The following is a 17,182-nucleotide window of genomic DNA, read 5'->3' on the forward strand; positions in this document are numbered from 1 at the left end:
GAATTTGTGTAAAAGCAGTGCTTTTGCTGGCTTAATTCACTAATTCTGAGGAAGAGAGTATAACTACATGGCAGATCAACTCTTTCTGCCAGTAAGGAAGGGACTCCATACAGAAGAGCAAAAGCAAAATACAAAGTACGACCTCTGTAGCAGATAAAAGCATTTGATGCAATATGAAATGATCATTTCCTCAATTCAAAGATTCATCTTGAAACTCAGAGCATTTGGTCTGAGATAACGTAATCAATAAAAATACTTACACCTTTCCAGTGTCATACTGGATTAAAAGATCAGCACTTAACCTCCACCCAGAAAAAGTCAGGACAAGATCACCACTCTTGGGCCACATAATGCAAGGGGGAATATCTTCTAAGGCTTTAACACCCCTACCTCACCCCAGAAAGAAAAATTGCTTGCAAGTATCATCAAACATTTCTTATTATAAATGATTAGCATGGAACAAGTATTTCCCAAATCTCCCAAAAGAAATACATGATATAAACACAGCTAGAACAGGAACTGTGCTTAAAGGCAGGGTTCAATATGATGTCCCAATCTCAGGTTGGCTGTTAGCACCTTGTCTGCACAAGCCCAGCTCTCCTAAGAGCCGGCCACACATCAGTTTCTTCAGACCTCCCCATGTAAATACTCCCAAGTATCAGCCAGCTCCGGTGAAGCAAAGCCCAATTGCTCCAACATGTTTGAGCAGGTTGCAAAGGGTCTGGATTAATGTGTAATTGCTCAGAGGTGAAGGGTCAAATAAGGGAGAAAGGACATGGGGATAAGGCAGGGATGCAATCCCACAAGCACACAAAAAGACTGGCTCTTTATCAACGAAAAGCACAACTCTTAAGTGGTTCCCAAATAAGGTTGAGAGAAACTTGCTTTCTATTTAACATGTATTTGCACTTCTATAAGCAACAAAGCTACTATAACATATTAACTTCATACATGCTTACAAGAATTTCAAAATTCAAAGTCTCAATAAAATTATGCACTTAATTTATGGCAAACTACCAAACTTGGCAGGAAAAAACAACACTTAGTCGAAAAAACAAAAACACATTTCACATTCTCCAGGTTATGCAAATAGAAGTAACATCTTAACAGAAGTAACATCTTAACAGAAGTAATAAAAGGAAGATTATTATTGCCGAAATATGAAAATGACATTACCATCACAGAAAGAACAAGTGGTATGAACAGGATGAAATACAACTACAAAATAGAAATTACAGGTAATCTCCTAAAGACACTGTAGTCCTCACATGACTTGCCTTTGAATATTTAGTTTTGTATACTACAAACTAGGTGTGAGAAGAAAGCGAGGAATGCATCTAGAAAGTACCTTTAACTCAATTTTAGATTATTTTCTACAAAAGTAAAAGGAAAAAAAAAGGGTTTACTTTGAACATTCCGCATTCTTAACTACCACAAGTAACTTCAGTACTTCTGCCCGTCTTAGCTGCATCATATGAGGCAAAACTAAGAGCAATACAATTGATAAAATTTGCTAGAAGCTGTGACATTTCACTTGTAATTTGCAGATGCACTCTGAGTTACCACCTCTTCAATTCAAAGAGAACCACACACTGCCATCTCGATTTTATAAAAAAAAAAAACACCACACCAAAAAGACCCACATAGACTTATAGCAGCTCTGGTCACTCTCCACATGGTCTTACGACGATAAGAGGTCAGAGGACCTTGACTGAGTATATATTAGCCCCGAATTAACCTTTCATTAAGGTTTCTCCCCCCACCTAAACTCAGAAGGGCAGCACAATAAATCTGGAATACTCTGCGACTTCTTTAGTTCATTGGTAGGCATTTTTTCTTAATCCCACTCAAGTTCAATGTGAATTCACAGTGATGCACAGATGTACACATTGGGCAAGAATCAAGTGATTAAACTGGCTGGGGATAGTTAGTACTTTTGCCTTCGAAGACAAGCAGAGAGGAGGATGTGCCTCATGAGATGTTTGAAAAGTCAGCCAGCATCTGGCTGCTTTGTACTTGCCAAATGCTTGCAATTTAGTCAGATTTCTCATCTACATAGGTCTTTTAAGTTGCTCTGCTTTAACATATCATCTTAAACCATTGTAATATGAACACAGTTGGAAACCTTAAACAGCTATTCCAAGAGTAGTCTACAGCTGTTTGTTCCTTTGGACAACAGTCTCAAAAATAAATCACAAATCCACTTAGTTTTTTAAGAAAGACCACAAACCTTTTCATCCACAACACAATGATGTAAGAAGTTTAACTCACATAATATGGATTAGATCTTCATAGCTGAAGATCTCTAGTTTAATTTGATGTCACTCGCCACTTCTGATTTTCCGCACTCCTGCTATATTAATGCTACTCTTTAAAAGTTAGAGTATTTTGTTAACCAGAAGACACAAGCAAAGCAGCAGTACAAAAAATAAAAAAAAGGTTTTTTAAGCTGCAAAGGAACAAGGAAATGGGAGACAGCAGTAATGATGTACAGAAGGGCATATGAACTCATGCACACTGCTGTCTGAAGCGTCACGGAGCAAAGTGCAATGCACTGTTCATATTTCAGATTGTCCACTGCTGACGCATACAACCAACCTGTGGCAGAAGTAGAATCATATACAAAACCCAAGTATTCATGAAGCCTACCACATCAAAGTGGCAGGGGAAGAATTCCTGCAAATGCATGCACGTCTGCGAGCTGGTGTAGCAGGACCAAACACATTTTGAATGTCACAGTCACCTACCTACCTGCTACTTGCTCAAACAGTACAAGAAACATTATCATTGTCCAATAGGTTTCACTTTTGAAGGGTAACTCAAGAGACCAGAAGCTACGCAGTCTTACCTTTTTTATACAGCTATTCTACTAAGTATTACTATCATCCCCCTCAAAGTTACACAGCCCAGCTAACAAGGGCTCTGAAAGTGCTAAAAAAGGCGGTGTGGACTGGAATACAGCTTCCTGGCTTTAACCTGCAGCATCTTTTCAGTCCAACTCTGACCTGACATGGCTGGCTTCACAAGAAGACTTTAGCAGACTTCTGTTTATTCAGAAACAGAAACCCCAAATTTTGTAGATGACAAGTGAAAACTGAGTCAAAGGAGAGAGTATAAAGGAAGAATTACCAGACTGTCAAAGAGAGAACTTCTAAGGAGGCTAGAAAAAGGAATATATGTGAAGATTTTTGCTCTCAAAAGATTAGTGTGACTAAGAGCTGACTTAGCAATCTATTATGCTAGTTTGAGTTTTGGCGCATTTAATGACAACCTTCTACATGTAGAAGGCTTGTCTCCAGTTCTGCAGAGATAAGTATACAAAGAAAAAAAAAAAAAAACTTGCCAAAAACTAAACAAATAAAAGCACAAAAGCTTTAGTCTTGTCTGTAATCAGAGTCACATTGTTCCACTCTTTCTATTCCTGTCACACTTCACTGTTATTCCTCAAATCTTTACATGGCTGCAAAAAGGAACAGCAAGGAAGGGTGACTACTAGCCTTCTCGCCCTTCAAATGTGGAATGTAATTTGGGCTCAGTAGGGGAGCATTAGAAGATGACCCAGAATTCCAGCTGCCAAGCTGTACTACCTGCACCTCCTGGACATGAACATTATAGAAAAAACTCAGATCTTCCAGAAAATAATGTATTTCTACCTTTTATTCTCTACCTTTAGCAGAGCAGAAAAAGCCATACAAGAAAGCATTATGTGAGGACACTCGTTGGGAGAGGAAGAAGAATTAAGAGGAAGATTAAGAGCAAGCGAGGATGAAACATGGATGTTTGTATTTATCATATCATTTCCAAACATATGACACAAGTTCATCATCTGGATCATGTCAATCTCCAAACCACAGAATGCAGAAAGGAATTTAGGGAGGGGAAAAGATGGAGACAGAAAGCTGGTATCAGTTAAGACAAAATCTTACAGTTAAGAGATAAATACAGAAGTGTCATAGTAACATCAAGAAGTAGATGAAACAAGAGCCTGAGACATGGAAGATCTTTATCAAAGAACTTCAAAAAGGTATTTAAGCATCACAGAAAAGGAGCAAAGATGAAGGTCACACACACAAAAAAAACCCCACACACCACACTATTAGCAATGTCATACTTGTACAAAGTTAAAAAAACACACTACATCACTTGCCTATACCAGGTAGCTTTCTCTCAAAAAAGTATGTCTTTGACAATATAAGTTACCATTTCAGAACTTTGTTTTAACTCTTCCTCAACTGCAGATTTGGTTTGTTTCTTGCAAAGGTGAGGGCTCAATAATTCACTTATGCTGGCATAAGAACATGACAAGAGAATGAATATACAGAGACAAAGAAACAAGAAAAAAGCTTCCATAATTTATTAGACATGAGAGAGTGCTCTTCCACCGCAAAGTAGTCAATAATAAAACAAGTCCATCAGAGGTGATCTAGTTGCCTCAAAAGTCTTCAAGAGCTACTGCTAAGCCAGTAAAGCACCTGTTGCTTTGTAGGCTGTCTGAGCCACTTTAGAGGAGCTCCTACCAACTCTAGCATCAACTTTGCTCTGCTCCCACAGACTATGAAAAATAAGACGGCTACAGAATTATTTATAGTGCCACATCTGATTTTTAATTGAACTGGGAGCAGTGGCTGTGGCAGGAGTGCATGCTAAACTACCAAACTGATGAAGAACACATAATTTCTCCAGATGCTGATAATTTGTGTATACACTCAAATATATTTGGTCTGTTGCTTGGTTTCAGTGGATTTTGGTTTGTTTTTTTGTTTTTGGTTTTTTGTTTTTTGTTTTTTTCAAATGGCTAGAGTGAATATTTTTAGGCTAGCCAAAAAGTCTCCTGTCTTACAGATAAAGAGTGCCTTAACACTGTCAAAACAATAGCTAATTATTTACCTGTGATGACTCTACTGTGTATACTGTTCCAAGGATATCCACTAGGACAATTCTATTAGAACAAGTGACTTCTGCCACTGCGACCTGACTCACCCTTTACCACTCCAGAAAGAGACATTTTCAAGGCAAGCAGAGGGGACGGGAGACAGAGAAGCGCGGAGGAATAAGGAATGTCATGCCAGGACTTCAGCAAAAGGTGCTAGAAAATATCCACTACTTCTGCTTATGTTGGCTGTAAACCAGTCTTACTGCTCCTGCAGGCTACTTCAGCTGATGGCATTAAAAACAGGAGCAGTGTTTACACACAGAGCAGCAGAACATTGCACTTGCTTAGCAGCTGATCAGGACTGTCTCCAAGATGCTGCAAACATTTAATGCAAGTTTGCATGTCTCAGCATGGGTTTCATTTGTGTTGGTTTTAGTCACACATCGTAAAGGAAAAACTGTCAGCCAAACCTTGCTCCCACAAGCATTAGCATATTTGCTAAATCATATTTTGGATTTTTTTTCAGATATACTTAAGTTTGTTTCAGACCAAAAGTCCATTTTCACCATCTAGAAATTTTTGGACCATAGGTTTTTAAGTTCGTGCTGTTGCTGAGGGTTGACCACACGTGTGTGCCAAGAAAAGCTGGCTTTTCTCACAAATTAAAAAAACCCAAAATATTAGTTATATTTGAAGATGTAATTTAAATAAGCAGGTTTTTTTCATTCCCATTGTGGGATGAGGGCAAGGATTTGGGAATCAAAGAGTGAAGCTGAGCCTGGGAAGAAGGAAAGAGGTAGGGAGAAGGTGTTTTGAGTTTTGTCTTTGTTTCTCACCATCCTATTCTATTTTAATTGTTAGTAAATGAAATTAATTCCCAACAGTCAAGTCTGCTTTGCCCACGATTGAAATTGGCAAGTGATATCCCTGTCCTTATCTCAGCCCATGAGTTTTTCTGTCTTATTTTCTCCCCTGTCCAGTTGAGGGGGGAAGGAGGGAGCAGCTGGGTGGGCACCTGGCAGCCACCAAGATCAACCCACCACAGGGGCGGAACAGCAAACCTGTTTAGCAGAGTCAATGACGACAACATTAACTACAATAAGGCACACTTACTGCCATTTATACAGAAAAATCTTTCCCCTTAGCTTAGGGAAAAATGTCAGATGAGATAGCAAACTAGTTTACCTGACCATAAAATAATTCCAGCTCAAGTCCGGAGGGCAAAACTCTTGAAGCTATTTTTATTGCTATTAAAAAAAAAACCTCAAAAAAAACCCAAACCAACCACCAGATACCTAAAAAAAACAACCAGAGAAACAAGATAGATGCTCTACGTACAATAATAGTGTATTATAGTATTGCACACTATCACTCATAAATCATTTGATTCTAACAATGAATTAAACAGCACTGTTTTCTGATATTAATCCATTGCCAAAATGAAATATCTTGGAAGGATAACATATCTGGCTTTGTCAGCAATATCTTGGTTTCTCTTTCAATTGCAAAACCAATAAAATTACTTTGTTAAAACAAGCACTTTTCCTTTAGTCGCTGGTAGATAAATTACTCAAAACTGAAGGCATCTCCAATAGAAGGTTGGCACTGTGCATTGAAGTGGGAATAACAGACTTTATCGTTATTTTCAGGAATATATCACTCGACTATATTAAAGACAGGAATGAAATTACATCAAAATTAACTAAAAACACAAGAGGTATACTGCAATTGGCTTAATTCTGTCTAGGTATTAGCTCTTGCAATTCTTGCTGCTCACATCAACTTTTGTATAATCAGTTCTATCCACAGGTCAAAACCAAAAAGGATAAACCACTTGCTTCCATTTAACTGCCCAGCACATCTACTGCTTGCTTCCCACAGCAAAGTACACTATCAGCAAGTTATCATTTGATACTGAAGTTCATCAACAACATTTTCGCTAAACTGAGAAATGAGCTTGATCATTGTGGGAGACTCTACATGTACTCAAGATTACTAAAGGAAAGGTTGAGGCATGTCCCCACAAGAAAGTTCCATGTAACCCACACTTGGAACCTTTTTTGTTTTTTTAAAGCTACTGGAATTACTGCTTGCAGATTAGATAAGGAATGCTCACATGAGATTTCATGGCAACAGATATAGGAATGATGGCGAGACATGAAGTGACAGCATTTTCTGCCCCCCCCTTTTTTTTTTCTCTCTGCCCACAGTGCTAAGAATCTCAGTGGATAGCCTTCAATCTCAAATTGTTGTCAGCAAGCTGAAGCTTAAAACTTATTCACTGAAAGGAAAACTACAACAAAAGTTAGTAACAAATTATTCAGTCAAAAAATGCAATGCAAGACCTACATTACAGAAAATCAGAGAAAAGGAAATGGATGTTATTTAGTTATATAGATTAGTTTTCAAATACTCAATTCCAAGTTTATACTTACTTCAGAAACTAAAAAGATTGTAATCTTATTTCTTTGCTTTCTATATTAGAAGTGGAGGAATAGCAACTAACTTTTTAGAAAGGGATGTGCCTGACAGAAATTTGACAAAAATCTGTGTACTGACTGTACATACAAGAGAGAAAGTAGCTTTAGAGGGCATCTATTGTTCTACTTTCTGAAAGTATCGACTTTACTATCTCTTTGCTACCTTAAAAGCAACAGTGGAAATAAAGGTTTTCCTTCCATATAGAAAGACTTAGGTCACGCAGGCCAAGTAAATATTGATTTTACTATAGCTGAGCTAGGAACAGAAGTTAATTTCAAAGGTCTGCACAGACTGTTTTATGAATTGCTTTAAAAATATATCACATTACAAGGTATTAAAACCAGCTAAGAACCTTTTAAAATAATCTGAAGCTTAAAACGATTGAGCTGTACAATTCCAGCAGGGGAGAGCATAGCTGAGAGAAAAAGAAGTGATACTAGAGGCTCCACTTCACCAGCTCAGGAAGCCTGGCAGGATGCTCTCCTTCAGCCCAAGGCAGGCAGTCCTGAAGCCTTGGTGGTGGGGGACAGCTCAGGGGCAACCCCACAAAAGTGCTGGGCTGGAACGGGACTGGCCTCGTCATCACACACTACTTCTTTAAGACATCAGCCGTGTAGCTAAAAGGCTGGATGAACTCCTCCTTTTAGCCAGTTTACCAGAACAATGGGAAATACGTGATCTTTGACATGGTCACACTTCCAGCATCTGCCCAGCCCTCTTTTCATCCCAGGCATACAACTGAGCACTGTATCTATATACTGTGAGTTAGTGTACCTCAGGCCTTATTTCAAGTTAATCAGACCAGAGCAGTTAAGCCAGCCTGAACGATATTTTGTCTCAATAAAAAGATCTTTCATAACCGCACTATGAGATCCACACTTCAGTGAAATTGGGCAAGACAGATACAACCATCCTGCTTCCATCTGCACAAGCAGTACTAAATGCTCTTTTTACTGTCAAATATTACAGAAAGCTGTCAGGGAACTGCTGTGTGCCAGGTTTGATCCAGGCAGATCCAAGGGTAAAAGCTATCGACTGCCACCCCTTCTGCACAGCGCAGAAGTCAGCCACCACATTTCCAAATTTCTGCGGAGAAGCCTCGAGCCGTTTGTTCCCTGCTTTTCGGCAAGCTCAGATAAAGACTCATCTCAGCACGTAGCAAGTGGCAGCACACAAGGCGTCTCCTTCCCCTGCGGCACAAGCGTGCTTTTCACCCGCTGGAAGGATCAGATTGGGAAATACCACAATTCGCTTTCTCAGCCGCTCGCTTCGTGAAGATTAGGGCGCACTCCACCCAGACGCCACACAAATTAGGTCACATCGCAGACCTCACTGCTGCCAATTCCTGCCCTATTCAACAGGGACGAGGGCAGGAAGCATATGGAGCCCTCCAGTTAAGGGTCAGAATATTTCAGTGAAAACAGAAAAACGAACCCAGCAGCAGATTATTCCCTGGCCAGAGTGAATACAGTTTCTCCATACGGCAGAAGTGAGTCACGGGCACCGTGGCGTCCGACAACGCAGAGGGGCTCAGTCTGCACCCAGCAGCAAAAAACTCCCCTCCAGTTTACAAAAGAGACTGTACAAGAGAAGAGAAAAATATTTTCCACTTTCTTAGTGTGTGCGTGCATTTAATAGTTTAATACACATAAGAAGAGATAAAAAAAAGTCCTTCAGAGCCTGAAAAACAGTTCACGTGAAGACTCAGAAGGTGACTATGTAATTGCCGCGTAATCTGTTCTTATGCATTTCATCTACAGCTATGCTGTATTTCAGAACATATCCTTCATCACCTGCTGCCAAAAAGGAAATTCACCATTTTCGTATGTTTATAAGCCAGAGTTTTTTCAAATCAAACAGATTTGAGCTCCAGCACAGCTCTACTAAGCAAACTAACCAACCCAAGGTTTCACAGCTGCTTACAGTAACATGAACAATACAGCAAATATTATTTTTACTACTGTAACAGCTCATGGTCTCATGATAAAGTAATTTCAAGCTGCTAACAGTGCATATATCTTGTGGGAGCACAGATAAATTCCTTCCCACCTGAAAGGAAGCTTCTCATTTGTAGACGAGCACTCCTGGGAGCAAGAAGGAGGACTCAAACCGGAACAGAAACTAAATGCAGGGTTTCAAAAGATACGCTGTCAAACTACCGGTTTATAAATCACCTCAGTCTTGCCACTGCCATTATTTCCTACTGCTATAAAAAAACCATTCCTTTTAATCACTGAGGTGGGGGCTGCACAACAATTAGCTCACACAATAAAATGTAAATTGACATCTTTTGCTTCTGTTGACAACTGCATGAAAAAAATAATAAAATAATATGTAGTGGCATATTGCTAAAATGCTAACATAGATTATTCAATTACTGCAGAGTGCTTTATTGGCTTCAAGAGCTGACATTTTATAGTGGAAGTGCAACAGGGCAATCCCTTTCAGAAGGATCCCACAAAACGGGTATCTTTTTCTACCTCTTTAATATAGGGTAGCCTCCTCTCAAATGTCAGGGTGACATCCATCTGGGTAATGAAGCAATAGAGGGAGAAAAGAAAAAATTTACAAAATAATCATATCAAATGCTGCCACACTGGTAGAATATGTGTATATATAAATACAAATACAGAATAGCCCAGTAGTTTTCCTGGAACAGTTTCAGAAGTTTTCCTGGAAGAGTATAAATTATCTCCCATGACATGGAACAGCAACTAACAAGAGAGCCCATTTGTTTGAACAGGGAAAGAAAGTATAAAATCTCTTCTTTTTTTCCCCTTCTAAATAAAGATCCAGCTTTGGCTCCAGTTAGGCACCACGCAGCCAACCAGTGCCACCACACTGCCAGCACCTATCACTGACTTGAAAGCTTGAAAGGTTATTAAGAGAGATTAGACATTTATAAAGGACATCCCACTAGATGAGTTAAATTAGTATGGTTTAGGCCATGAACTAATCTCCAATTAAATATGCTCATGTTTTTTAGGCTTCAGAGGACAGAAGAGTCTTATCCATTTTGGCTTCACCTAAACTAATTCATTTACATTCACATACTTTATCAGATATGACCCTCGTCCTCCCTTCCTCCAGCCCCACCAATTCTCACAACAAACAGCCAACAACAAAACCAAAGCTGCACCTCTGCCGGCACTGCAGCATTTACAGGGGACTAAATCACCCCTAAACTTTCTAGGCAGAAAGAAAGGTGCTTTCCTTTTCCCCGATGACTGGAAGAGAGGGAACATAACCCCCATCTTTAAAAAAGGGAACAAGGAGGACCCGGGCAACTACAGGCCGGTCAGCCTCACCTCTGTGCCTGGCAAGGTCATGGAGCAGATTCTCCTGGGAACCATGCTAAGGCACATGGAGAGCAAGGAGGTGGTGGGTGACAGCCAACATGGCTTCACCAAAGGCAGATCGTGCCTGACCAACTTGGTGGCCTTTTATGATGGGGTGACAACATCGGTGGACAAGGGTCGACCAATGGATGTCATCTACCTGGACTTGTGCAAAGCTTTTGACACTGTCCCGCACGACATTCTTCTCTCTAAACTAGAGAGGCATGGGTTTGATGGATGGGCCACTCGGTGGATAAGGAATTGGCTCAATGGCCGCACTCAGAGAGTAGTGGTCAACGGCTCGATGTCCAAGTGGAGACCGGTCACGAGTGGCGTCCCTCAGGGGTCCGTGTTGGGCCCGGTCCTCTTCAACATCTTTGTCGGTGACGTGGACAGTGGCATGGAGTGCACCCTCAGCAAGTTCGTTGATGACACCAAGCTGTGTGGTGCCATCGACACGCTGGAAGGGAGGGATGCCATCCAGAGGGACCTCGACAGGCTGGAGAGGTGGGCCTGTGCCAACCTCATGAAGTTTAACCAGGCCAAGTGCAAGGTCCTACATCTGGGTCATGGCAATCCCAGGCACAAATACAGACTGGGCGGAGAATGGATCGAGAGCAGCCCTGAGGAGAAGGACTTGGGAGTACTGGGGGACGAGAAGCTCAATATGAGCCGGCAATGTGCTCTTGCGGCCCAGAAGGCCAACCGCATCTTGGGCTGCATCAAGAGGAGCGTGGCCAGCAGGTCGAGAGAGGTGATTCTCCCCCTCTACTCTGCCCTCGTGAGACCTCACTTGGAGTACTGCGTCCAGTTCTGGAGCCCCCAACACAAGAAGGACATGGATCAGCTGGAGAGGGTCCAGAGGAGGGCCACGAAGATGATAAGAGGGCTGGAGCACCTTTCCTATGAGGACAGGCTGAAAGAGTTGGGGCTGTTCAGCCTGGAGAAGAGGAGGCTCCGGGGTGACCTTATAGCGGTCTTCCAGTACCTCAAGGGGGCCTACAAGAAAGATGGGGAGAGGCTGTTCAGGAGGGCCAGTTGTGATAGGACAAGGGGTAATGGTTTTAAAATAGAGGGAGGTAGATTCAGATTGGATATTAGGAAAAAATTTTTTACCATGAGAGTTGTAGAACACTGGAGCAGGTTGCCCAGAGAGGTGGTGGATGCTCCATCCCTGGAGACATTCAAGGCCAGGTTGGACGAGGCCCTGAGCAACCTGATCTAGTTGGAGATATCCCTGTTCCTTGCAGGGGGGTTGGACTAGATGACCTTTGAAGGTCCCTTCCAGCCCTAACCATTCTATGATTCTATGATTCCTAAACTTCTCAAAAGTCTCCCTGATACTTACATTCTGGATTTGTGCAAAGAGAGAAGGACGCGAAGAAGAAACGATTACATGCACATACCCCTCCCAACTTTTCCACCCATTTTTTTTTCCTGCTTGAATATTTCCAGTACTGCATCACTGAAAATTCTGTCCTCTTAAACAGAGAGAGACTATTTACCCCCCTCAGATTTCATTTCTTTTACATTCCGTTTTTCTTTCTCGTTTTCCCTTCCATGCCTATCACCTTTTACATTTTTTTCAGATTTTTTCTCTCCTCTTCTCTGTGCATTTCCAACACAAGCCTAAGAACTGTCCAAAGCCACAAGTCCCTCACAGCTTCCAAATACATAGTGTATAAAAAAAAATAAAAAAAAGAGAGAGCAAGCAAGCGGACAATATTGAATTTGAGACTGTCAGTCTCCTCGAAAGCAAATCTGCAGTTCTACACTTTATGAAGAGTTAGGAAAATAATAATCCAAGTAATTTCCTGCAAAATCCTGCTGCTTGATTAAGAAAATTATAATTGCAATATACCAACCATAATGTACGTGCTTTTAAAAAACAGAGCGCTTTCAGCTCACAAGGAGTTAAACAGGCCTTACGAAACAGTCACTAAGCACTCTCTGCACAGACATATACAGCACCTGAGCAACCAAGTATCTGCTCCTGAACTAGGAGATTTACACTTTAGCCTAGCCTCAGTTAGGGCAGGCACCATCAGAGAAATCATCCATAGACACAAAACCATTACCAAATATTATCTGTGTACACACACCAGCACTTACACATTAAAAACACCTGAAGGAATCAGACAGAAAACCTCAATGGGATTGACACTTCTCCGTTATCACACAGATGAACATTTTAGAGGCTTCATAACTGCAGTGTTCATCAGTTAATTGCATAGCTGGTCATAACAGTTGCCTCAAGTTTATGCTCTCCTAAAAATACAGCTATAAAAGACAACAGGAAAAAATCCATGAAATAGTCCTTAAAAAACTCACACCGATACACACAGAGCCAGAACAAACATTTCCCCTGAACAATGGCCCAGGTTAAAAACCAAGCAAACTGATTTTCTTTTAACTTTCCAAGGGTGATGCAGCTGTACCCCGTTACCAGGTTGAATACACACAGATTTTGAAGAACATCAGATCTCTCACACCTATAATTTAATGAGCTCTCCAGGGTCACTCAAAAGAAACTCCACTCACATTACTGAGTTTTCTTGACATTTTTATCAGTTTTAACAGAGTTTGGACTGGGCCGTAAAGGAAAAGTCTCTGCCTTCAACTGTACTGGCATATATCCAAATCCACCTCATTGTTCTAGAAGCAAACATACATGAGACCAGAGTCCCAGCCCATCGTTTTATTCTAAAGTTAGCCATTACGCTGCTACATCTTAAGAGGATTTTTGTTTCTCTTTTCTAAAAACACATAATCAGACTCGAGCTTCATACCAAAAAAACACATCAAAATTCAAGTCAAATGGAACAAATTCTCTACTGATCAGCAGGTTCTTCATCCATAAAGTTCAGACACCAATTCACAAAACGAGCCCCCATCTGTCAATTACTGTATCTAAACAGCATATTCACAGGTACCAAGAACCCTCAAATTGCCTTTTCCATGCCAATCTATATTATTTGGCCCTAGTCACAAAATAGCGGAACAGTGGATCCATGAAATTTCAAACGGGACGGGTGGGAAAGGACGGTGGAATGAAATGGAAAGAGAAACATCCCAAATTTCTTCTCCTCCAAAGCACCCCTCCCCAAAACATATTATTGCCAAATTACAGGAAATATTGCTCCCTGGAGATACTGCCAAAACAGAAAAAAAAGAGCACAAAGGGTGAAGGCACTGCTCTAAGTGCGTACATTTGCAAGTCCCAGAAGACAAAATAAGCAGAGCTGCAGAGAATGAAAACACAACTACATAAGGAAATCACCATGACTTAATGCGTAGTTTAAGAAAATTTGGGGCATTAAGACTTTCCATCAGACAGAACAGCAATCAAAGTTATGCCATGAAAAAGTTAAGATGTTACAGGTGAAAGGGAAGCCCACAACCCAAGCAGACCTTACGGATGCAGGTGTGACGCAGCCAGGGCTCACCCGGCACTTGCGATGGAGCAGCACCCAGAAAACAGCCTTTCCCTGGGCTGCTTCCTGCCATGCCTTCCACAACCTGCTCCTCTTAGAGCTAGCAAACTTGAACACAAGTTAAGAAAAGCAGCTTGCATCAGGTGTAAAAGGTAAAAACAGACCCACATGGCTGGATCCTTTTGTCCACCACAGCGTTAAAAACATAAGCAAGCAGGCACTCACCCGGTGGAGGGGAACGGGTCTGCCGGTCGGCATCCTGAGGTGCAGCAACCTTGTACTTTTTCCACATAACTTTTTTGGCTGGTTGAACGCTCATGATCAAGCTCGCTCTTTAACAAACAGGAAAGTGAAGATGTGGAGGAAGTACACACTAGTGCCTGCACAAGAACTGCATGCCGGGATTCGAGGGGGAGGGAAGCGCTGGTTTTCCTCAGAGGGTTCGACACAGTTGGCCACGCAGTGACTGACAAAACCATTCAGGAAACAAACCTTTTAAAAGGCTGCACGTAAACAAGTAACAGACTTTAAGCTGAGGTTTGTTTGGGTTTTTTTCCTGTTTAAAAACAGATGAATACACTGCTTCACTATGAAAACAGAAAGACGCTCCAGCTTTCAAAGCATCGGCAAGTTAAAGTCTACATACAGAAAAAAGGAAAAAAGGTGGCAGTTTTCCTTTTCTGTTCAAATCAATCTCTCTGGTCAAATACCATACTCATTTTAAAAATCTTAAATATTTTTAGCATTTACTTGACAAAAAGCTTGCAGCATTACCAAAGCACTTTTTCCACACATTTGATAGAATGTGAAACCAGAGCAACTCTGCAAGGTGAGCATCCACATCTTTTAATGGCAAAAGAGCACAAGAAAATGTTAACACAAAATTTCAGTGTTAAAAAGAAGTTCTATAAGTAAACCTCCATGTCAAAAATTACAAACTCTGGTTAGGCGTGCCATTTCCACTGTGCAGTAATTCCAAACAAGACAGACCATAGCCCAGTAAAGCAGAAGGTTAGTAATGCAAAGTTATGATAGCATCAGAGTTATTTTACAAGCAAGCCTTTAAACTGTGTTTACCACTGATACAGAAGGTGAATCCAGTCCCTTGACATTCAACATCCTGTTGCCAACTTAATAATCAAATTAAGAGGTCTCTGAATTCTTTAGTTATGAAAGATGTGTGATTCCAGATTGCACGCTTTAGGATATTGAACTGTACAGAATGCAAATAGCCACCAAAAAAAGTAATGCAAGAGAAGATTAACTATAACACAGAAGTACAGGCAGTTCGACCAGAGAGGAGCTGTACCCAGGAGAATTGGTTTCAAAAGCAGAAGGACAGATGCTATTTGATTTGTCTGTCTCATTGTATTATGCTATCAGACAACTGTTCTAAATACAGCTCTCATCTCTTCATTAATATTCAGTTAGGACAGTTACTGCATCACATACTAGGCAGACACTATTGGAGGGGGGATGGAAATCAAGATAAGATTTTTTTCTTTACATTTTAATGGGTGCAGGAGTTGGTCTTACTTTGTTTTGTGGGTTGGGGTTGTTTTCCAATTTTAAGCATTCCTCAAAGTTGAAGCCTGACAGACACACACAAGAGGAGTTTTGTTTCTGTGAATAAAGACAACCATGCATTCAGGGGGCTAAATCAGACATTTGTATCCAAACATTTCTGTAGACCACACAAACAAGAGAGATGTGGAAAGGTAATAAAAGTTTTAAAGCTAGGATTCCTATTTTAGAAACAAACAATAATGATGTACTTTGCCATAGCAAATAGAAATATAAACCTTACTGCGCCAAGCACTTCACGAGCACAAAACAAAAAGATGCTGCCAACTCTACCAAGCACATGATGACAATTAGCAGACAGCCATGCACATGCACCCAAAGTCTTGCCAACAGCACCTGGACTCCCTTTTTTCAGATCTTGACAAGACTGGTCTGCATTCTCTAAGAGCACTCTCCTGTTGATCCAATACCTCATCTCACCTTGGTCCCTGCTGCTCCAAGATCCGGCCCATACACAAATCAATTAAGACTCTCTCAGTCAGACACTTGCCAAGACTGAAGGATACATGTAAGTTTCAGGATTTCCCACTCCTCAATACAGAAAGGGTGTGTGGTCAGTGAGAGCAGTTAGAGAAACACCAATCTCCGAGCCTCCGCCAGTCTCTTGAACTTCAACATGAAGATATTAGAGGGTCTGAAGGAAAACCTCTCATTCACCAGAGAGCTTCCAGAGGAGCTCAGCTCCCAAACTCTGCCTGTCATCAAACTACATCATTTATATTAGAGAAACAGAATTTATCTATCAGCAAGTTTTACTTGGAAATCCAACATTTCAGTAAGAATATACACTGAGAACCTTTAACTTCATAAAGGCGGTTTTTTGTTTGTTTTTAATTTAAACATAGTGCATCTCTTGCCTAAATGGAGATAGAAATATTAACATTAATTAGTTTTATGTCAGAACCTATTTGCAAAGAAGTTAGCTTTAGGATAGCAAGAATATTTTTTTTTAAGCTGAATTTTCAAAAGTGAAGCTATGGCCTCTGCCAAAATTTGAAGTACTGAGTGTGAAATCAGTGCATTAACCACAAGAGCTGATAAGCAAGAGAGAAATGGAAATTTTAGGGGAAAGTCATCTTTAAAGAAGGCAAAAGAGAATTTTTTGCTTTTTTAAACAAACTCAAGAGTTCAACACACTAGCACACTCCCTACCCGTAAACCACTTCATTCATTAGGACAAGAAGATGGTCTTATTCCTACTACTGATTTCAATAGACCATTTGTTTAGTAGCTCTCTGACTGGAGTATGTGCTCTCTTTTATTCACTCTGGTGTTGACAGCAGTAATCAAATTTTATACATACCACTGGCTCTATTATAGTTCAACAGCAGCTGGCTGGCTGCCTAGCCTTCTTATCATCATGTAAGATAAAAAAGACCAGCCAAACAGACCAGCTAAAACTACAGCGGGAAGACAGAAGTAGAATGAAGCCTAAGTACAAGTCTAGTAAGTAGAAATCACATGTTCTTACG

At 40.7% G+C, this 17,182-nt stretch overlaps 1 protein-coding gene across 1 annotated transcript in view; it reads right to left on the minus strand.

Moving 5' to 3' along the window:
- Positions 1 to 14,445, minus strand: part of UTRN (utrophin) — a 366,325-nt gene extending 351,880 nt beyond the window's left edge. The window contains exon 1 of the mRNA XM_086631518.1: positions 14,352 to 14,445. Within this exon, the coding sequence (XP_086487644.1) occupies positions 14,352 to 14,445 (94 nt within the window). The remainder of the gene's footprint in view (positions 1 to 14,351) is intronic.
- Positions 14,446 to 17,182: the final 2,737 nt, after the last annotated feature.

The sequence above is a fragment of the Tauraco erythrolophus genome, chromosome 2 (genome assembly GCF_009769465.1).
Source record: "Tauraco erythrolophus isolate bTauEry1 chromosome 2, bTauEry1.pri, whole genome shotgun sequence".
NCBI classification, from domain to species: Eukaryota; Metazoa; Chordata; class Aves; order Musophagiformes; family Musophagidae; genus Tauraco; species Tauraco erythrolophus.